Below are 23,123 nucleotides of genomic sequence, written 5' to 3' on the forward strand. Positions count from 1 at the left end.
TAAAACGGTTTGATGACCGGTCCGGTTTTCAGAACCTTGGAGACATCGCACCAAGAAGCTTGCTTCCATGGCTGCCACTACCTGACCTCGGTAGTACCTTCTGGAATCAGACATGATGCGGTTAAGCTGGTCCGAATAGCGGAATAGGTCTCTCCGCTGGCATCTCCTCGGCAAGAAGCTCCGCCACAGAACTACTTATGAAGTATGAACTGAACATGTGAACCTTGAAACGACGCCGTACCGAAGCACAATCATGAGAAAAGGACACACAAGCTGGCACTGCACGTGACTTCACCATAACCACACCCTCTTCCCACCACAACTACTTCCACCGATTCCGCCGCCGCCGAACCGGACCTCACCTCCGCCGCCGTCCGGTGCCCCTTGGACCGCGGATACCTAATAAACTCCGATCTGCAACGAGAAATCTGGTCGCACCTCTTCTCGTCAATCCTGCGCATAAACCCAACGCAGTCCTCCCTTCTCGTCACCGAACCCTTGTTCACTCTTCCCTCCATTCAGCGCTCACTGGACGAGCTCGTTTTCGAAGATTTCAATTTTAGGGCACTGTACGTGCCGATTCCCCCTCGCTGGTGCACCTGTACGAAGCAAGCTGCAGGGCCAACGGGCTTGTGTCTTGGGCCCAGTGCAGCCTCGTTGTTGATTGCGGGTTCTCTTTCACTCATGCTTCGCCTGTGTTTCAGAATTTCACGCTGAATTATGGTGTTAAGAGAATTGATTTGGGTGGGAAGGCGCTTACTAATTACCTGAAGGAGCTTGTTTCATTTCGGTCTGTTAATGTGATGGAGGAGACCTTCCTCATTGACGATGTCAAAGAGAAGCTCTGTTTCGTCTCCCTTGATGTGCCACGCGATCTCCGCCTTGCCAGGTACCCGAAATGCTTTTTTTTCTTTAGCATTTAGCATGCATTAGTGCAAAGGGGTGTGTGTTTGGAATCAACTTGTTGAATCTTCATGACATTGTATTAATATTTTTCTAACTGAACTGCTGGTAGAGGTAGCCACAATTTCATGTGCTTGACTAGTCAATTGCTGGTAATGGGGTCTGGATACTAATAGTATGGTGGAAAAAATTTAGATATTTGAATTCAATATGTGGTTTGTAATGAGTATGAAAATAGATTGAATCACTGTGTTGCGTTGAATCCATCAAGAATTGAAATCCTTGAATACTTGATTTGCAAATCATACCCAGATGAGTCTGGTTTGATATTGGGTTGTTTGAAGGAATTGAATCCGTGTGGTGTTTCTCTATGATATTATTTAGTTTCAAGTAAAAAGGTAAATCAGTTTTAGGATGCATTCAATTTAGTTACCACTTACCAAATAGGTGGTAAGGTTTAGTATTCATAACAATCCTTTTGCCTAGATGCTTTTATGTGGTGCATTTTTCTTTTTTCTGTCTTCACTTTTTTTTTCTAAATAGGGAAAGTGGAAAAGAAAATCTCTTCAGGTGCACATATGTGCTTCCTGATGGTATCACATACACCAAGGGTTTTGTTAAGCATCCAGAGCGAATGCACAACTATCTTGCCTTGAAGGATGGCACTTGTGCCTTTCCTCCTCTTCCAGAGGAAACAAAGGGGAATATGAACCGCCCGGAAATTGCTGAGATGCCTCAAGACCGAAACGGAATTGATCTATCGAAAAATGTATTTGTAGGAGCGTTTTTTTTAGTATGAGACGCTTATACCAGTTGTTTGATTTTCCTGCTTTCATTTTATTATTTGTAGGAATTCGACTTGACAAAAGAACGGTTTCTTGTCCCTGAGATGATCTTCCAGCCTGCCAATTTGGGTTTGTATTCATACACAACACTCCTTGTTTGAGTATTGAGTTTATCAAGTTAATCTAAATGGGGATAGTCCGGTTCCTAGAAATATAGTTTAGATACCAATGACAAAAACAAAGAATGATATTAGTCTACTTGGCTCTTTGCTTCTTATTATCATTCTGTGTTCTCTGAAAATACTAATAAAAACAGTTTTGCAGGTATGAATGAAGCTGGGCTAGCAGAATGTATTGTTCGAGCTGTCAATTCGTGCCATCCACATCTCCACCCTGTACTCTATGAAAGGTTTCTAATTCAAACCATTTACTCTGATGGTTCTGTTTATGGTTATTTACATCTTGATTCTCTGGTTCATCTTGCAATCTATCTATCCGATTTTCCTTTTGGCAGCATAATTTTAACCGGCGGAAGCACGCTGTTTCCTCAGTTTTCTGAGAGATTGTAAGTTCTTTGTCTTATCCACTATACCTTGTTCCATGATAACATAATTTTTGTGCACTTTGCTTCCCCGTGATTAAATTATCGACAATCAACAATGTAGAGAGAAGGAGCTCCGACCACTAGTTCCCGATGACTATCATGTGAAGATAACTACTCAAGAAGAGTAAAACCCGTTCCCTAAATAGTTTTGTTTCATTGATGTTGGGAGAAGTGAAGTTTCCATAAACTAACTCGTTTTTGTGTTGTAGTCCCATACTAGGTGTTTGGCGAGGAGGATCTCTGTTGGCGTCAAGTCCAGATTTTGAAGCAATGTGTGTAACTAAGTCTGAGTATGAGGAGCTTGGTTCTGCTAGATGTCGCAAGAGATTCTTTCATTAGCTTCTGCATGCCATAAACTCTATTTGCTCCAATCTTGTACTAACCCATATTTTCACTATTTATTAGAGTTCAATCTACTAGACGGATTGTGAGGTGTATGTATCTTTTATTGCAAAACTTGCACTTAACATGCAGCATGCTTAGGTAGTTAGGTATGTACAGCTTTTAAGTTTATAACCACTTGGAAAGGAATCAGGAATACTGTAATAGCTTTGAGATTCCAAAGCTATTTTTTTGGGGTAAGAAGATTCCAAATTTTGGTGCATTACAAATCGGCAAATCCACAGTGGACTAGACATTTTTGTCATCGAATTGGGCCTGGATCGTACCTCAGTTAATTAAGACTAATTTCTTATTTTTATATAGACCAAAATAGAAAAAGGACTAAAAGTCGTAACAAACTAAAGATTTTTATTTGCCAAAAAAATAGATTAAAAATAATTTTAATAGACTAAACTTTTTTAAGTTAATCTTTTTCTATTTAATCTAAGGGTGTTTCTCTATGATATTATTTAGTTTCAAGTAAAAAGGTAAATCAGTTTTAGGATGCATTCAATTTAGTTACCACTTACCAAATAGGTGGTAAGGTTTATAACAATCCACAATCCTTTTGCCTAGATGCTTTTATGTGGTGCATTTTTCTTTTTTCTGTCTTCACTTTTTTTTTCTAAATAGGGAAAGGAAAATCTCTAATCTCTTCAGGTGCACATATGTGCTTCCTGATGGTATCACATACACCAAGGGTTTTGTTAAGCATCCAGAGCGAATGCACAACTATCTTGCCTTGAAGGATGGCACTTGTGCCTTTCCTCCTCTTCCAGAGGAAACAAAGGGGAATATGAACCGCTCGGAAATTGCTGAGATGCCTCAAGACCGAAACGGAATTGATCTATCGAAAAATGTATTTGTAGGAGCGTTTTTTTTAGTATGAGACGCTTATACCAGTTGTTTGATTTTCCTGCTTTCATTTTATTATTTGTAGGAATTCGACTTGACAAAAGAACGGTTTCTTGTCCCTGAGATGATCTTCCAGCCTGCCAATTTGGGTTTGTATTCATACACAACACTCCTTGTTTGAGTATTGAGTTTATCAAGTTAATCTAAATGGGGATAGTCCGGTTCCTAGAAATATAGTTTAGATACCAATGACAAAAACAAAGAATGATATTAGTCTACTTGGCTCTTTGCTTCTTATTATCATTCTGTGTTCTCTGAAAATACTAATAAAAACAGTTTTGCAGGTATGAATGAAGCTGGGCTAGCAGAATGTATTGTTCGAGCTGTCAATTCGTGCCATCCACATCTCCACCATGTACTCTATGAAAGGTTTCTAATTCAAACCATTTACTCTGATGGTTCTGTTTATGGTTATTTACATCTTGATTCTCTGTTTCATCTTGCAATTTATCTATGCGATTTTCCTTTTGGCAGCATAATTTTAACCGGCGGAAGCACTCTGTTTCCTCAGTTTTCTGAGAGATTGTAAGTTCTTTGTCTTAGCCACTATACCTTGTTCCATGATAACATAATTTTTGTGCACTTTGCTTCCCCGTGTTTCAATTATCGACAATCGACGATGTAGAGAGAAGGAGCTCCGACCACTAGTTCCTGATGACTATCATGTGAAGATAACTACTCAAGAAGAGTAAAACCCGTTCCCTAAATGTTCTGTTTCATTGATGTTGGGAGAAGTGAAGTTTCCATAAACTAACTCGTTTTTGTGTTGTAGTCCCATACTAGGTGGTTGGCGTGGAGGATCTCTGTTGGCGTCAAGTCCAGATTTTGAAGCAATGTGTGTAACTAAGTCTGAGTATGAGGAGCTTGGTTCTGTTAGATGTCGCAAGAGATTCTTTCATTAGCTTCTGCATGCCATAAACTCTATTTGCTCCAATCTTGTACTAACCCATATTTTCACTATTTATTAGAGTTCAATCTACTAGACGGATTGTGAGGTGTATGTATCTTTTATTGCAAAACTTGCACTTAACATGCAGCATGCTTAGGTAGTTAGGTATGTACAGCTTTTAAGTTTATAACCACTTGGAGAGGAATCAGTAATAGCATTGAGATTCCAAAGCTATTTTTTTGGGGTTAGAAGATTTCAAATTTTCGTGCATTACAAATACATTTTTGTCATCGAATTGGGCCTTGAATGTACCTCAGTTAATTATAACTAATTTCTTATTTTTATATAGACCAAGATAGAAAAAGGACTAAAGTCGTAACAAACTAAAGATTTTTATTTGCCAAAAAAATAGATTAAAAATAATTTTAATAGACTAAACTTTTTTAAGTTAATCTTTTTCTATTTAATCTAAGTACTATTTTTCAAAAAAAATTTGGCTGAATATTTTATGTTTTTTTTTTGTAAGAATTTGACTAAATACTATTTGTCCCAAAAACTAAACCAAATATTATAGAAGTGTTAATTTTTTATTTTCTTTTGGCAGATAATTGTCAATATTTCTTCCAATTGAAATTTACCCATTATATCTTGGGCCAAAGAAAGTCCCAAACAAAATCTGACCTAAGATTAGTAGATTATATTTAGCCAAGGTTTTGAAAATCGAACAAATCATCAAACTGTTCTAATCATTGATTCAATAATTTATTGGTTCAATCGGTTCGACTATAGTTTAATCGAAAAAATTGTCTTATTCCATCAATTAATTAACAACAGCAAGGTTTATAACAACAAAGTGCATTTATGATTTAATTAATTAGTCATTCAGCTTACTTTATTGTAAAATAAACTGACTAATCATATTGTTAAAAGTGATTTATTTTTTGTCAATCTTTTTATTTTTTTTTCTGAAGATTTTTAATGTTCTTAATTTTTTTATTAGTTTTTGGCAATATCCAGCTTTTTTCGGGTTCAGAATTGTTGCTGATAACTCTTATAAATTTTATATACGCGCAAGTTGTTCGCGTCATATGATTCAATGCAACCAGAAAAACCCAAAAGGTATAGGGCCACGTTATGTAGATAAGCTTATATGGATTCCTAACATCGAACCAAAAATACGATTCCAATAAAAAGAACAGTTGAAGAAAATGAAGTCTTCCTAAAATTTATCAGTGGATCTAAGGTTATTGTGTATTACGAGCCAACGAAATATCAAACTAATCCAATTTTCAGAGGCTTAGCAAGTTAGTCTAAAACTAATTCAATTGTTGTGATACCTAGGATTCCAATCCACTTGACAAAAAAAAAAAAAATTGGACCTAACATCATGTTTTTCACCATGAAAGTTTGTTGTACAAAATATAAATAAAGATCTTTGAATAGGAATATGTTTACGTTAGGCACCAAAAAACAAAGATGTTTACAATGCCTTCTAACACATTATTGTAGTTAAACGAGTTTAGAAAATTTTGGCAATCAATGTTTAACCAGATAATCTGGGCTACGGTTCAACTAATATACGGGTAAAGAAATTCTTTCACGACTAATCACTAAATGGCATTATTGAGCTAATTCATACATTGTTGATTTCTGATTTTCAAAAAGAATGATTTTTTCTATTTTAGTTAAAGCTGAAATATGATTTTAATTAGGGATGACAAAAAATTGTTGAAACGGGAATGAAGATGGGGACCTGTCCCACGAATAAACGAGAGAGCAGGAAAGAAGTTCTCCATTAACTCTTCATGACATAAAAAATTATAATATAACCCTTGATTTTCTTTATAAAAAAAAAAGCCAAAATTATAGTTATTATTAGTTTTGTTAATACGAGATTTGAGTCATACAACCATAAAAGTGTAATTGACAACAATACATGAAGAATTTTATGTGTTTGGTATTCGCCTTTTCTGCGGGATCGATAAATGCATGGGAACACGTGATCGAAATGGAAAATAGTTGAAGGATATTTTTCCTAATTCGTCTCACCAAGATTGTTGCTTCTGAAACCGTCAAACTCTGCAGCTAAGTTGTGTTGATTATTCATTAGAAGGTGCAACTTAGGAGTTCGACTCTGAGGTTCAGGTTTTGGTTCCATATATTTCAAAGGTTTTAAGAAGGTAATTCCTGGGGCATCTCATTAGTGGTCTGCTGTGGAGACAACTTCAAGAAAGGATTGCTCTTTGAACGGTAAGGAAGATGGTATGTTCTAAGGTGGCAATGAGGCAGATAGAAGAAGGACAAGTGCAAATGAGGACATGAGAGGCTCAAGTTTCGAAGTTGAAGCTTTAACAACAGAGAGTAAAGGACGATGATCGAGAGCCATGGTCTTAGAGGGTGAGGAAGGAGTTGTGACAGGATGGATAAGACCATAAGGAGGTGTGGAAGAGGCTTCGCTATCTATGAAGGAGGTCTAAATGGAGATCCACAACTTTTTCAAATGGCATGTTATATTTGGGTATGGGATGAGCAGGTTCACAATATGTCTTGACATCGAAAGGTTAGACTATGAGATCAACAACTTTCTAAAATGGCAACCCATATATTTGATATCCCATAGAACTTTGAGAATTTAGCATCCACACGCATGCGTAGGTGACGCGCACGCGTGGATGTGCGAACGTTGGAGGCCAACGCTGCCTCAAACGCTAGCCTCCAACGTCCGCGATAAGATTTCAGAAATGGGAGTTGGGAATTTTGCATTGACGCGTACGCGTCAATGACGCGTACGCGTCAACATACTTTTTCAGCCCAACCACGCGCACGCGTGAAATGGCAAATTTGACCATTCAAGCGTACGCATGAAAAGTAGAACGTTAGCCTTCCAACGTTGAGTCAAACGCCAATGACAGCAAGCAGAACGCGTAGGTGACGCGCACGCGTGGATGTGCGAACGTTGGAGGCCAACGTTGCCTTAAACGCATGAAAAACAGAACGTTGGCCCTCCAACGTTGAGTCAAACGCCAATGACAGCAAGTAGAACTGAATTTTCAAAGCGGCGTTTGATTCAACGTTTGCCCTCAAACGTGATCACCAACGTTAAGGCCAATTCAATTCCAAATTGCACCTATGCCCAATATGAAAGTGAGTTGCCAATGTCCATCACTGAAGAATTGCTCCTAACTGCTTCAACCAAGGCCCACATCAAAATACTTGATCCAATTGAAGATGAGAAGAGGGTTATAAATAGAAGAATTGTTGAAGATTGAAGGAGCTCTTGGGAGGCCCTGAAGGGGCTCTGGGAGTTCAGACTCCAAATTTCATTTTTTTTGCATTTCTTTAGTTTCTGTTTGTTGCATTTTTCTTTTTTTGTAAAGTTGAATTGAGCTATGAACAACTAACTCTATTTCATTGGGTTAGGGAGCTCTATTGTAATTCAATGGATCAATATTAGTTTCATTCTTCTTCTTCTTTATTTTCTCTTGATTTTTGTTAGAAAGCTTTCGGTCTTAATTCAATTAGATAGTTGTCTTGAGAGAGAAGCTATCCATAATTGAAATTCTTCGGATCCTTGAGAGAGGGATGAAGAATTCATGCTAGAGTTGCTTTCTCACATTGGATTAGATTGGGGGTTGGATGGATATAGTAACATGTAATCTTACCAATACTTTGATCTATGAATTTGTGTGGTATAGTTAGTGACCGAACTTCAACTCTTCCCATGAGCAATTAAATCAAGACATTGGGCAATTGTTCATGCTTAGAGAAATTGGTGAGCCAAGATATTGGGATCCAATCATCTAAGATTGCCAAGCAATGTCAATGAATGCATTGATTGAGGAAGAGATGAAAATAATTTGATCCGGAGAATTCAATATCTCCTGAAACCCAATGAAACCCCCATCTCTGATCTACCCATTCTATTTACATTATGCTCTTTAATTTCATGCTAATTCCCCATTCCCATTTAATTTTATGCAATTTAAGCTTCTGTCATTTAATTTCCAGCAATTTAATTTCTGTTTATTTAGTTTCTTGCAATTTAAGTTTCCTGCCAATTTACTTTCTGCAATTCTCAACCAAATCTGATTTCGCTCAACTAATATAATTCTCCAATTGACATTGCTCAATCTACCAATCCCTGTGGGATTCGACCTCACTCTACAGTGAGTTTTTACTTGACGACAATCCGGTGCACTTGCCGGAAGGAAATTTGTTGAGAGGCAAATTTTCGCGCATCAAGTTTATGGTGCCGTTGCCAGGGATTGGTTTTGTATTGACAATTATTAAATTGGACGATAACTAGATTGAGCAATTTTTCTTTTCTTTTGTTAATTAGTCTTTGTTCCAGTTTGTTATTGCTAACTTCTGCACTTTAAAGTTGTTTTTCTTTGTTCATTTACTTTCCAGCACACTAACCACTATAACCACTAGCTGTTTGTGATATTGCCTCACTATGGAAATTCCAATGTCTTTTGGTGATTATTGTTTGAGACAGAGCATCTTGCAAGAAAGAAGGAAGCATCCATCATATTCTGGTCAATCAAATTTCCTGGGAAGCCTCCCACCACCACAGAATGATTCATGTTATTATGCTCATGGTGGATGGGAACATCAAGAAGCTGAAATGGGATACTTCCCACAGCCACAAAATGGTCCATATTTTGGTGAAATTGATCACTACTCAAGTTGTGGATGAGAAGATCAAAATCAAAGGAATTTCACTCATTCATACCCCATTCATCAAGAGCCATCACCTTTTAATTATCCAACCTTACCTCCTAGTTTTACATGTCCAAATCCTTCATCATTTGAGTATGCTTCAATACAAAATTCCTCCCCAGATTCATACAATTCATTTCACAATCCACAAAACTCATTCGATTACCCACAAGAGTCATACCACTTTCAGAATACACAACCACAAAACAACCAATTTCATTCACAATCCCACCACAACCAACCATCACAATCTCCTGTAGATAGACTTGCAGAGGCAGAACTCATCCTTGAAGAACTCAGAAGAAAGAGAGAAGACGATCAACTTACTAGGATAGAACTCCTCCTTGAAAAACTGACAAAGATGATTGAAGAGGAGAAAATAGCAAATGAGGAGTTCATTCAATGGTCCAGAGCAAGGAGGCAAGAACAAGACATTGCCTTCAGAAACATAGAAGTAAATTTAAATCATAGAGCAAAATACTTTGAAGAGATGCCTAGCAAGGAGGATGAGGACCAAAGGGTGAGTACAAGGGAGGAATCAGAAGAACAAGAAAAAGAGGGATTCATACCAAGTGAGATTCCTATGAAGAAGGAGGAGGTTATGAGAGTATATAAGCCTAAGGCTCCATACCCACAGAGGCTACTAGGGGTGACAAAAGAACATGCAAACTCACTCCCAAAAGACTCAATGCAACATCATGAAGAAGAAAGGGAGGAAGTCAATCAAGGGAGTTCACACTCCAATGAAACAGAGAGTTGCATAGAGGGTGAGTTCAGTGAACCACCAATTCAAGAAGCTCTTGATGAAGAGGAAGCTCCAACTATCCAAGAGTACCCAAGTCTTGAGATCAAAGGAGTGAAGGCAGTAGAAACAAGCACAAAAAGGAGGATTGTGACCGAGAAACAAAGAACTATATCCATGAAGAGGAGAAGGTCAAAGAACAATCCAACTACTGACCCAACAAGCAAGTTCACTCAAGCCAAGCACAAAAGAAAGCTTGCTGGGAAGAGTCACTCAAAGCAAGGGGCATTAACTGGCTCCTTTTTCCACTGGAGGTCATTCCTCTTAACAAACTGGAAGAAGAGGAAGAAATTCATGACCAAAATGTCAAGCTAATGACATTAAAAGAGCGCTTGTTGGGAGGCAACCCAACCAAAGGTAGTTTTCTTTTCCTAGTTAATTCAATAAAAGAGTTAAGTAGATTATCTGTATTGCAAGGAGCTAAGTTTGGTGTTCCACACTAAAACAATTCAAAGGGTGAATGTAAGCTTCTAAGTTTAGTGTTCCACCAAAAATTTCATTAAAAGCACATTTCAACCCTTGGTATTAATAGTCACTAGCTCCAACCAATCAGGGGAACTACTTAACAATAGTGTAATTTCTAGTTCATAGTTTGTTTTTCTAGTTTATAGTTGTTTTCTTAATAAAAGCACATGAGGTTTCTACATGTATTCAATCTGCTGCATTAGGAAAGGAACTAAGTTTGGTGTTCACACACCAAATTCAGTTTAGAAATTCACAAGCATACATGCATGCTAATTGTTTTTCAAGTGCTTGGGGAACAAGCAACTTTCAATCATTTTACAGGAATTCAATCAATCTCTTGTAATGGCTATACACCATCATCCAAGGAGACAAAGAAGGATACAAAAGCTAGGGATGATGATGACAAGGAAGAAACAAGAAGACACCAAGAGGTTGTATTGTACTTAACTGTCTGATATTTGTAGTGCTTAAATTGGAAGTATGATTGTATCCTGTTTTCATGAACCTATACATTTTGTTGTCTTTGTTTATTGTCATTTTGGGCTGCTAGTCTAAGTGCCTACTTCATTGTCATCCTGCTTGAATTGTATGCTGTGTCCTTGAGCTCAATAAAAGAGTTTATGAGAATTTGCTGTGAAAGACAAGAGTGAAATCCAATGTGCAGAATAAAGTCCTAGTGTTGTGCTAGTATTTGTTAGCTAAGTTGGTTCATTAATAAGGTACAGGGCTAAGATATCTCTTGAATTATGAGCTTGAAGTGCATTCTATGAGACTTAAATGAATTAATAAATATCCTAAAAAGAGAAAAAGAGAATGAAAAAGAAAGAAAAGAGCAGAAAATAAAGCTAGGCACTAATAGTTTGGATCTTGAGGCATGTGTCTGTGGTGTTTTTGTGCAAGGATCTGCTTGGATGAGTAAGTTCTTAGGAGTGCTTCATCACTTGACAACTTGGGTTTAACTAACCCGGGATTGTCAACTAAAAGTCCACTATCAAGAGCAACCTTGTCACAAGGCATTTAGCAACCCAAAGAGGTGCTGGACACCAATGTGTATGGAATGAATAACAAACCATGTGCCTGTGGTGTGTATATGCTGAGGAGAGACTTGGGTGATTAAGTCCTTAGGGGTGTTCCAACACCTAGCACCTTGAACCAACTGGTTCGGGAGTGTTGGCTGAAAACCTATCCTAAAGAGTTATCTCAACATAGAACACTTAGCTACATAAAGCAATAAGCTCTAAAGAAGAAAAGAAAACAAAACAGAGAAGTTAAGGATTAAGAATAAGAGTCTCATAGAAAGGCAGTAGAGAGAGAATTCAAGAGCATATGAGAGCCTAGAAACCAGCATGAACCTGAACCTAAGTTGCCATGCATGAAACTCCATGAACCAAGGATTTGAATTCTCTGAATAAGGACTTGTATCTCTTGTATTTTCATGTTTTATCACTTGCTTTAGGACAAGCAAGATTTAAGTTTGGTGTTGTGATGCCAAGGCATCTTGGCTAGTTTCACAAGCCATTTTCAGTTTGTTTTAGAGTAGTTTTATGCATTTCTTAGGAAATAAGTAAGTATTTGGATGAGAATTTCATGCACACCTTGATTCATGCAAACTTGGTTATTTATGTGCTTTTCATAAGATTTTATGCAACTTGTGTTTGATGATTTAATGATGCAAAGATCTTGTGAATTATAGCAAACTTTGATGCAAATGTTTGGTTGATGATAGGTGGAAAGGAAGCTAAGAAAAGGGAAGGCAAAGAGGCAACAAGAAGGCCATGAAAGGAGGCAAAGGGAAGCAACGTTGGAGCCAAAGTTGGTGCTCCAACGTTGCTGGAAAAGTGGCTCCCCACAGCCTGAAGGGGGTATACTTCCAACAAGAATAACTTGAGCTACAGAGCTCCAAATGAGGTGATTCCCAAAGCAGTGGAAAGTAGGAATCGAGAGCTTTCGAAGCATATATGGAACTACATGGTGGACACTAAAATTGAGGGAGAAAACAGTACCGAAAAGTTCATAAATGAACAAGGTACCAACCTGTATAAGGTCAGCTAACCTCTGCACCTTCGATGGAGAATAACTCGAGCTGTGGTGCTCCAAATGACGCGCTTCCAACGGCATTAAAAACTAGACATTCAGGGATTTCCAAAAATATATAATAGTATGGGGTGGACTGGTAAACCACTATTTCATGGTTTATCTTGTGCTCAATTGAGCCTGACCTCCTGGCAGTCAAATGACCATAACTTGAGCTACAGAGGTCCAAACGATGCGGTTCCAGTTGTGTTGGAAAGCTAACATCCGGGGATTCGCCATGATATATAATTTGCCATAGCTGCCCCAAAGTTAGGCGATGTGAACGCGTGAATGATGCGCCCGCATCGCATCTGTGAACTTCAATCCACGCTAACGCATGGACGACGCCTCCGCGTCGCTTTGCCGCAACTTGAACGTACCAAGAGCAATTTTTGGGCTGTTTTTGACCTAGTTTTCAGCCCAGAACACACAGATTAGAGGCTATAAAGTGGGGGAATGCATCCATTCATAATAAGCTCATATTCATAATTTTAGGATTAGATGTAGTTTTTAGAGAGAGAGGTTCTCTCCTCTCTCTTAGGATTTAGTTTTAGGATTTAGGATTATTTCTTCTTCATCTCAGGTTCAATGTTCCTTTTATTTATTTTATCAATTTAGTTTATGAACTCTATGTTTAGATTGATTTTCCTTACTTAATGCAATTTGAGGTATTTCAGATTTATGATTGCTCTCTTTTATTTATGATATAAATAATTTGAATTTTTCCCTTTTGGCTTTGGTTGAGTCATTGGAGATACTTGAGTTATCAAACTCATTGTTGACTGAAAATTTAAATTCTTCAAGAATTAATTCGAGTTCCAATAACTCTAGCCTTTCCCAAGAAAAGACTAGGACCTGAGGAATCAGAATTAATTCATCCACTTAACTTACCTTTATAGTTAGAGATTAACAAAGTGGGAGAAAAATCTAATTTTCATTACAATTGATAAGGATAACCAGGATAGGACTTCCAGTTTTCATACCTTGCCAAGAGTCTATTTTTTTGTAAGAAAGGTTGATTGCTTGGTTTAGTAACTATACTTACAACGAGTATTTATTATAACTTCTAAACCATCAATCTTCAGTTCTCTTCAAAATGGCGCCGTTGCCGGGGAATTGCAAACGTGTGCCTTATTATTGGTTATTGTAAATATTTGCTTTTTGCTTGTTTATTTGTTTTTATTTTTGTTTTTTCATAAATTAAGAGGTTATTGATTTTTATTTAGTTATTAAAATTTTTTTTTCAAAAATTTGTTCTTCGTGTTCATCTTGACCTTCAAGTTGTTCTTAGTTGTTTTCTTCGTTTTGATCTAAAAATTTTAAGTTTGGTGTCATTTTATTGTTTTTCTCTTTCCTCATTAAAATTCAAATTTTAAAAAAAAGTTTTAAATTCAAAATTTAAATTTCAAAATTTAAATCTTTTTCAAAAATTATATCTTTTCAAAATCTTATCTTATTTCAAAAATTAATTTTTCAAATTTCAAAATTCAAATTTCAAAAATTTAAAATTTAATTTTCAAATTTAAAATTTAAATTTCAATAACCTTTTAATCTAAATTTGTTTTTATTTTGGTTTGTAATTTTTATTTGCTACTATGAACTCTCACCCCTTTGGCTATGAGTCTGGTTACAATTATGTTGCAGGAAGAGGAAATTACAATGAGAACAGGCATCAAGGTTGGAACAATCAAAGATGGGGGGAGCCACAAGGATTTGATCAACCCTCATGGCAACAACCACCTCCAATGGACTATCAACAACCACCACCATATGCCTATAAACCCTCTCCTCAACATGACTTTAGACCACCATACTCACAAGCCCCTTTTCACCATTCACCTCCATATAACCCTAACCCGTATCCACCATACCAACCACCTTATGAGCCAAATGAACCCTTCCATCCATCCCAAACCTCCATGGAGAAAGCACTTACTGATCTAAACTCTACTATACAAGCTCTCGTCGCCCAAATCGGACCACCAAAGACCTTCAACAATCAACCCTCAAGCTCTAGTGCACTTCCTTTTCAACCACAGAATGATCTCTCCATCCCATCACCACCATCCATGGAAGAGTACCCACATCCATCAATCCAAGAGCAATATGATCCCAATGATGCTATTGACATGAAACAAGAGAGAAGGGATCATCTTCGCGAATCCATACTTCATAAGGAGCTAGAGGAGGCCCTAAGGGTGAAGGTAGTAAAAACCCTTGAAGTCGAAGGAGTGGTTGAAGAATTAGTGAAGGAAGAATCAAGGGATCATCTCAAGGAAGCAGCGGATCGATTTCATGCAACTCTATATCAACTAAATCAAGCGATAAGTCAATTAGGTTCTCGACGCTCGGACACTCAAAGTGCTCCCATGGCTTCATGTGGGCAATCTAATGAAGAACGTAGCATGAAGGAGATATTAGAAACTCCAGTGGATAGTACGGAGCATGACTTCGTACTGGAACAAGTGGAGAAAGCTGTAATTATCAAAGAAGAAGAAGTGGTTGCAGACTTAGGAGATGCTGAACCTCCATGGGAAAGTCAAGACATAGAACCCCTTTCCAAGACGGTTGCTTTTGATGTTGAGGAGGGTGTACAACCTCCAAGGCATATCATAGTTGAAGACTTGGAAAAGGTTGGTCAAGAGATGGAGATTAAAGAAGAAGAAGCACAGCCCCCCATGCCCTTGGTGAGCAATGAAGAAGAGATTGAATTGGAAGAAAGCTACCAAGAAGAAGAGGTTGATATTGAAGAAACTTGCAAAGAGGTGGAAGTTGTCAAAGAAGAGCACAAGGGAGTGGAGCTTGCAAATTCGTTAGAAATGCCTCCCCCTAAGTTGCCATCATCCTTCACAACATTCAAGTGGGTAAAATTCATATCCCTTATCTTTCTAATTCCACTTGAATATGGGCTACTGGAGACGGATGGTCAACTTAGAGCTCTTTGTGGCATTAAGAGTAAGAGGAAGATGGTTAGTGGTAAGAATTGTCCTGCAAGGTTCATTATGGTTGAAAGCTAAAAGTTTAAACACAAAGGTTGGTGTAGAGCCCAACTGAATGGGTCTAGGAAGTTGTTTGGCCGCTTTAGTGAGAATTCAGATTGCTTGCTACCCAGATGGAATCATGATGATCAACATAAAGATGGGTGTAAAAGCAAAGTTTGGGATCCTAGAGTCTGTTCTGACATTCAGCACACTGGAAGCCTGAGAACCTGTTTAAAACTGCTCAAGGGCTTTACGTGCCTAGTTTGGGATCCCGGAGGCCATTGGAATCACAAACATTGGTGGAGATTTCTGGATGAATTCAAGCACAAGCCACCATAACAGGAAGTTCATCCAATGTCCAACTTAAGGACTTTAACTAAAAGTGCTAGGTGGGAGACAACCCACCATGGTATGATCGTTCCTTTTTCATTTAGTTTTATTTGTTTTCGAGTTTTATTTTATTTTATTGTATTGAACCTGGAGTTTTGCATAACATTCATATTAGCATTGCATTCTGCATTTTTCATGCATATATAAAAAAAAATTCGCACGTGACGCGACAGCGTCGCCGACGCGTCCGCGTCACCAGTGCGTTTGGAAGAAAAGGAAAGTGAACAGAGAGTCACGCGAAAGCGTGGCTGGAGGCGTGCCTTTGGCACAAATTAATCCACGCGACCGCGTGGATGACGCGTTCGCGTCATTAGCGAAATAGCCTCCCCACGCGTCCACGTCACCCACGCGAACGCGTGGCTTTGTAAAATCGACGTAAAAGGGGTGTATGGCAGAGAGTTATGATGGAGCAGGGCTAGAATGGTGCTAGCAGCACAAGCCCCACCACGCGAACGCATCACCCACGCGTCCGCGTCATATTGGAAATAAGGCCACCCGCGCGATCGCGTCAACCACATGACCGCGTCACCCAAAAATTTGGCGAAAAGAGTTTCGAACAGAGAGTTGTGCGAACGCGAGGCTGCACTCGTGCCAATCGCACAAATCAGGCCACGCGATCGCGTGACCCACGCGTTCGCGTCACCTTACCTTATCGCGCACTACGCGACCGCGTCGCCCAAGCGTCCGCGTCGCCTGCGCCGCACAACTTATCCAGATCAGCGCCAAATATCATATCTTTTCTTCCCCCAAATCCTAATTTTTCTTTTCCATTCTTATTTCTTTCTTCTTTTCTTCTTCCTTCTTTACTTTCATTCTCTTTTACTTAATTGCATACTTTCATTCATTGCATTTTAATTTTGTGCATATTTTTATTTTTCTTTTCTAAATTTATTATTATTTTTTCCATTGGTGTTACAATTTTCTTATTCAACCATTGCATCTTTTCTTGAATTTATTTTGGTGCTCAGTAACTTGTTTTACACTATTGGATAATATTATTTAAAGTCAATGCTAATCTTTTATGATATTTGTATTAATTTTGCATTGACATTAATTTATATTGTCTTGCACTCTCTTCCCCATTGTTACAAATTTTGTACCACTGGTATGCCATGGCTTCTATTATTTTCTCACGTACATGTTGAAGCTTCCATGTAAATGAGACCCTTTTCATTTGGCATTAACCCACCCATACTTCATTTATTTTCTTATCTCTATTTCTGGGTTACTTTTCTTCCCTTTTTCTTTCAGGATGGCCACCCGGAAGGGAACCGAAAGATGTTTACATGGGGAAACAAGCCAAGTCCATCTACACAATCTTTGGAAAAAAGCGCCAGTTGGAACAACCCGTCCACCTGCACATCTCAGCATGCACCGAGGACAGTGCAATCTTTAAATGTGGGGAGGTTGATACCGATCTCCATGGGTTAGTTACTCTTCTATCTCAACACCAATGGTTTATTTTCCTTGTTAGTTGTTGCATTTGCATGTTTGATTGCATGATTATTTGATTTTGTGCATATTTTATCACTTGGTTGAAGTAATTTTTTTTTTCAAGAAACTTTTTAGAGCATTTCACTAATTTGAATAAAATTTAATGTTAAACTTGTTTGAAGAAATATTATACTGGAACATGGTTTAGAGCTCGAACACACAAAATCTGTGAGATTTTTTGAGCCTATTTGAATTGGTTGCATTTTACCAACCAATATTTTATTTTTGGTGTGTGTTTTTTTTCTCTCTAAAATTGTGATCTTTGTCTTGCTTAATTTTATATTTCCATTATTTGATGTATGCATACACTTACATGATTGAGGCCTTTGTTTCACTGAGCTTACATACCCATATGGCCTTACCCTTTCATTATTCTTTGCAAACTAATGTTGAGCCTATTATACCCCTTTGTTCTTTACTTTAGCACATCATTAACTCTAAGCGGAAAACAAAAATGTCCTTAATTTGAATCCTTGGATAGGTTAGACTAGTGAGAGTGCTCATAAATTAAGTATGGGGAAAGTTGAATTTGGAAACATTTGGTTTGAGAATTGAGTATGTTAGAATTTTCTGAAAATGTGAAAAAAAAAATGTTTAAGACATGATTCAAGCATCCAATAATTTAATCATATGCATTGAGAAAAATAAAAGAAAAAATAATACATATATATAAAGAGAGAGAAAATAAAAATAGCAAATAAGAAAAAGGGGACAAAATGCCCCAAAGTAAATGGTGAAAGCAATGCATATGTACTGTACTTGAAATTAGAATGTATGAATATGTGGAAAACATGGTTAATGGATAGTTAGGTTTTGTATTATGATTACATGGATTGTCTAAAGTTAGGTGGAAAGTTTAAGTTAATTAAGGATTCAGATTTTAGTCCACTTGGCCAAATACAATCCTACCTTGACCCTAACCCCATTACAACCCTTAAAAGACCTCTTGATATGTGTATCTGTACATTAAATTTTTGTTGATTGGTAGAAAAAAAACAAGCCTTAGAAAGCAAGGTTAGTAGAGAATTGAGAGAATCGAACCTTAAACACTTGAGTGATTAAAGTGTATACACTACCAGTGAGGGTTCGATGCTCAATTCCTTGTTCCTTGCTTTCATGAGCTATTTTCTTCTTGCAAGTCTATTTGTACTTCATTTTCATGATTTGAATTAGTGAAATCCAGTTCATATTTCTTCTTGAAGGATTTGTTTACTTTTAACTAAGTAGGTAGAAATATTTTTCATGTAGTTGCATTCATATAGATAGGTTGCATTTCATATTAATCTACCATTCCTCTTCATCTTTATAGATTCTCTTGAGCTTAGCATGAGGACATGCTAATGTTTAAGTGTGGGGAGGTTGATAAACCACTATTTCATGGTTTATCTTGTGCTCAATTGAGTGGTTTTTATCAACTCTTTACCCACTTATTCATACTATTTACATGGTTTTACATTTGCCTTCCTAATTATGTGCTTTGATTGAAAACATGCTTCTTTGGCCTTAAGTTCCCTATGTTTAATCCTCTCTTATTACCATTAGATGCATTGATATGTGTGTTAAGTGATTTTAGAGATTACAGGACAAGAATGGCTCAGAGGATAGAAAGGAAGCATGCAAAAGTGGAAGGAATATAGGAAACTGAAGGAACTGCTAAAGCTGTCCAACCTGACCTCCTGGCACTCAAACGACCATAACTTGAGCTACAAAGGTCCAAACGACGCGGTTCCAGTTGTGTTGGAAAGCTAACATCCAGGGCTTCACAACGATATATAATTTGCCATAGCTGCCTCAAAGTTAGGCGACGCGAATGCGTGAATGACGTGCTTGCGTCGCATCTGCGAACTTCAATCCACGCTAACGCATGGACGACGCCTCCGTGTTGCTTTGCCGCAACCTGAACGTACCAGAAATTGCTAGGAGTGATTTCTGGGCTATTTTGACCCAGTTTTCAGCCCAGAACACATAGATTAGAGGCTATAAAGTGGGGGAATGCATCCATTCATAATAAGCTCATATTCATAATTTTAGGACTAGATGTAGTTTTTAGAGAGAGAGGTTCTCTCCTCTCTCTTAGGATTTAGTTTTAGGATTTAGGATTATTTCTTCTTCATCTCAGGTTCAATGTTCCTTTTATTTATTTTATCAATTTAGTTTATGAACTCTTTATGTTTAGATTGATTTTCCTTACTTAATGCAATTTGAGGTATTTCAGATTTATGATTGCTCTCTTTTATTTATGATATAAATAATTTGAATTTTTCCCTTTTGGCTTTGGTTGAGTCATTGGAGACGCTTGTGTTATCAAACTCATGGTTGATTGAAAATTGGAATTCTTCTAGAATTAATTCGGGTTCCAATAACTCTAACTTTTCCCAAGGAAAGACTAGGAGTTGAGGATTCAGAATTAATTCATCCACTTAACTTACCTTCATAGTTAGAGGTTAACAAAGTGGGAGAAAAATCCAATTCTCATTACAATTGATAAGGATAACCAGGATAGGACTTCCAGTTTTCATACCTTGCCAAGAGTCTATTTTATAGTTATTTATTTTATTCTTATTATCATTTAACATACTGCTTCCTTACTTTCAAAACCCCCAATTTACAAGACTCATAACCATTAATAAGAACATACCTCCCTGTAATTCTTTGAGAAGACGACCCGAGGTTTAAATACTCGGTTATCAATTTTAAAAAGGGGTTTGTTACTTGTGACAACCAGAACTTTTGTAAGAAAGGTTGATTGCTTGGTTTAGTAACTATACTTACAACGAGTATTTATTATAACTTCTAAACCATCAATCTTCAGTTCTCTTCATGGACAGCACGTTTGAGCTTCCAAATATGGCAATGTTCCCAACGTTGGTGTAAACATTGGTGTGCCAACGTTGCCTCTAACATTGCACACCAATGCCAGCAACCCTGTCCCCTTCAAAGGAGTATAACTTAAGTTGCAGATGTCTAATTGAGGTGATTCTAGTTGGGTTGGAAAGTTGACATTCAGATATTTCCAACCATATATAATAGTATATAGTGGGCATCAAATTGGCAACGTTAACAAAAGGACAAAGTGACGTCTCAAGGCTTGATGTGGAACATTCAGATTTGGAATTTGAGAATTTAGCATCCACGCGCACGCGTAGGTAACGTGCACGCGTGGATGTGCAAACGTTGGAGGCCAACGTTGCCTCAAACGCTAGCCTCCAACATCCGCGATAAGATTTCAGAAATGGGAGTTGGGAATTTTGCATCGACGCGTACGCGTCAATGACGCGTACGCGTGAACATTCTTTTTCAGCCCAACCATGCGTATGCGTAGGTCACGCGTACGCGTGAAAAGTAGAATGTTGGCCCTCCAATGTTGAGTCAAATGCCAATGACAGAAAGCAGAACTGAATTTTCAAAGCGGCGTTTGATTCAACGTTTGCCCTCAAATGTGATCACCAACGTTAAGGCCAATTCAATTCCAAATTGCACCTATGCCCAATATGAAAGTGAGTTGCCAATGCCCATCACTGAAGAATTACTCCTAAATACTTCAACCAAGGCCCACATCCAAATACTTAATCCAATTGAAGATGAGAAGAGGGTTATAAATAGAAGAATTGTTGAAGATTGAAGGAGCTCTTGGGAGGCCCTGAAGGGGCTCTGGGAGTTCAGACTCCAAATTTCATTTTTCTGTATTTCTTTAGTTTCTGTTTTTTGCATTTTTCTTTTTCTGTAAAGTTGAATTGAGCTTTGAACAACTAACCCCATTTCATTGGGTTAAGGATCTCTATTGTAATTCAATGGATCAATATTAGTTTCTTTCTTCTTCTTCTTTCTTTTCTCTTGATTTTTGTTAGAAAGCTTTTGATCTTAATTCAATTGGATAGTTGTCTTGAGAGAGAAGCTATCCATAATTGGAATTCTTCGGATCCTTGAGAGAGGGATGAAGAATTCATGCTAGAATTGCTTTTTCATATTTGATTAAATTGGGGGTTGGATGGATATAGTGATATGTAATCCTACTAATACTTTGATCTATGAATTTGTGTGGTATAATCAGTGACCGAACTTCAACTCTTCCCATGAGAAATTAAATCAAGACATTGGGAAATTGTTCATGCTTAGTTAGTTGGTGAGCCAAGACATTGGGATCCAATCATCTAAGATTGCCAAGCAATGTCAATGAATGCATTGATTGAGGAAGAGATGAAAATAATTTGATCCGGAGAATTCAATATCTCCTGAAACCCAATGAAACCCCCATCTCTAATCTACCCATTCTATTTACATTCTGATCTTTAATTTCATGCTAATTCCCCATTCCCATTTAATTTCATGCAATTTAAGCTTCTGTCATTTAATTTCCAGCAATTTAATTTCTGTTTATTTACTTTCTTGCAATTTAAGTTTCCCGCCAATTTACTTTCTGCAATTCTCAACCAAATCTGATTTGGCTCAACTAATATAATTCTCCAATTGACATTGCTCAATCTACCAATCCCTGTGGGATTCGATCTCACTCTACAGTGAGTTTTTACTTGACGACAATCCAGTGCACTTGCTAGAAGGAAATTTGTTGAGAAGTAAATTTTCGCGCATCACTCTATTCCGTCTTTCCTCCTTAGTTACAGTAAGTATTCTTATTTTGGAATCCTCACCGCTAGTGTCTTGTTAATAGTTTATTAAGAAATTTGAGGTGTTGATGTCGTAGGGTTGAGTTACTATAATCGCATGCTGTGATTGTGGTTGTCGTTGCTGTGGAAAGTCATCGGAACTACTAGTACTGCCCCTGTTGTGACTATAATTGGAAAATTTTCATTGGTTCAATCGTGTAGTTGAGTTACTTTGAGGTAGAGGATTTTTCTTAAACTCATTTTATTTCAAAAAATTGTTATAAAATGATATCAATGTGAAAAATATATTTTTAGTGATTGTGAGTTTTATGAATTATATTGGACTGTGTTGGAGAAATAGAATTGGTTAAATGAGAATGGATATTAAAGTAACAAATGAATTAGAAATAATGGTTGAAGCCTCTTGGTGGGTGGATTAGAATTTGGATTTTTTTAAATAAATTAAATAAATATTTTAAAGATTTTTTACGAAAATGCACTCTATGTCTTATTTCGTTTACAGTGCAAACGAAATAATATTACACATATTTTGTTTACACTGTAAATGAAATAAGACTGACATGCACAGACCTATATACTTCGTTTATAGTGTAAAAAAAATACGTGTAATATTATTTTGTTTACACTGTAAACAAAATACGTGGAAAATTATGACGTTTACAATGTAAACGAGATACGTTACGACAAATTTTCAGCAGCTATAAAAGGATGTGCAACCCTTTGTATTCTTCACAAATATTTCACTGCTTCTTCAATACCTTTTTCTTTTGCAAATTAGCCATAATGTCTAGTAGTAGTGGATATTTGGTTGTATGTGTATATCCTAATTGTCTTATAAGAAATGGTGATAATAAGGTCATTTTTCAATGAGAGAATCCCGTTTTGTTGCGTACTTGGCGAGTTACTTCGTTGTCGGAGCTAAAGAGTTTGATATTGAGTAGCGTTGCTGGTAGTGGAAAAAAAGAGATTGGACGGGTAGGGTATAGGCTGCTAGCACCGATAAAAAATAGAGTTTTTTGGTTTCGTCTATTTTGGCTGCACGGCAAGGAACATGTGCAGCTGATGTTTGATATCCATGGGAGAATCATATCCGA

General features: G+C 37.4%; 1 protein-coding gene and 1 pseudogene across 1 annotated transcript; both read left to right on the forward strand.

Moving 5' to 3' along the window:
* Window positions 304-2,903, forward strand: LOC107615437 (annotated as a pseudogene).
* Window positions 3,362-4,737, forward strand: LOC107617600 (actin-related protein 6-like). Its single transcript, XM_021111842.1, has 5 exons — window positions 3,362-3,677; window positions 3,873-3,957; window positions 4,063-4,113; window positions 4,214-4,276; window positions 4,361-4,737. The coding sequence occupies exons 1-5, from the start codon at window positions 3,653-3,655 to the stop codon at window positions 4,488-4,490; spliced, it is 354 nt and encodes a 117-aa protein (XP_020967501.1). The 5' UTR covers window positions 3,362-3,652; the 3' UTR covers window positions 4,491-4,737.

The sequence above is a fragment of the Arachis ipaensis genome, chromosome B09 (assembly GCF_000816755.2).
Source record: "Arachis ipaensis cultivar K30076 chromosome B09, Araip1.1, whole genome shotgun sequence".
NCBI lineage: Eukaryota > Viridiplantae > Streptophyta > Magnoliopsida > Fabales > Fabaceae > Arachis > Arachis ipaensis.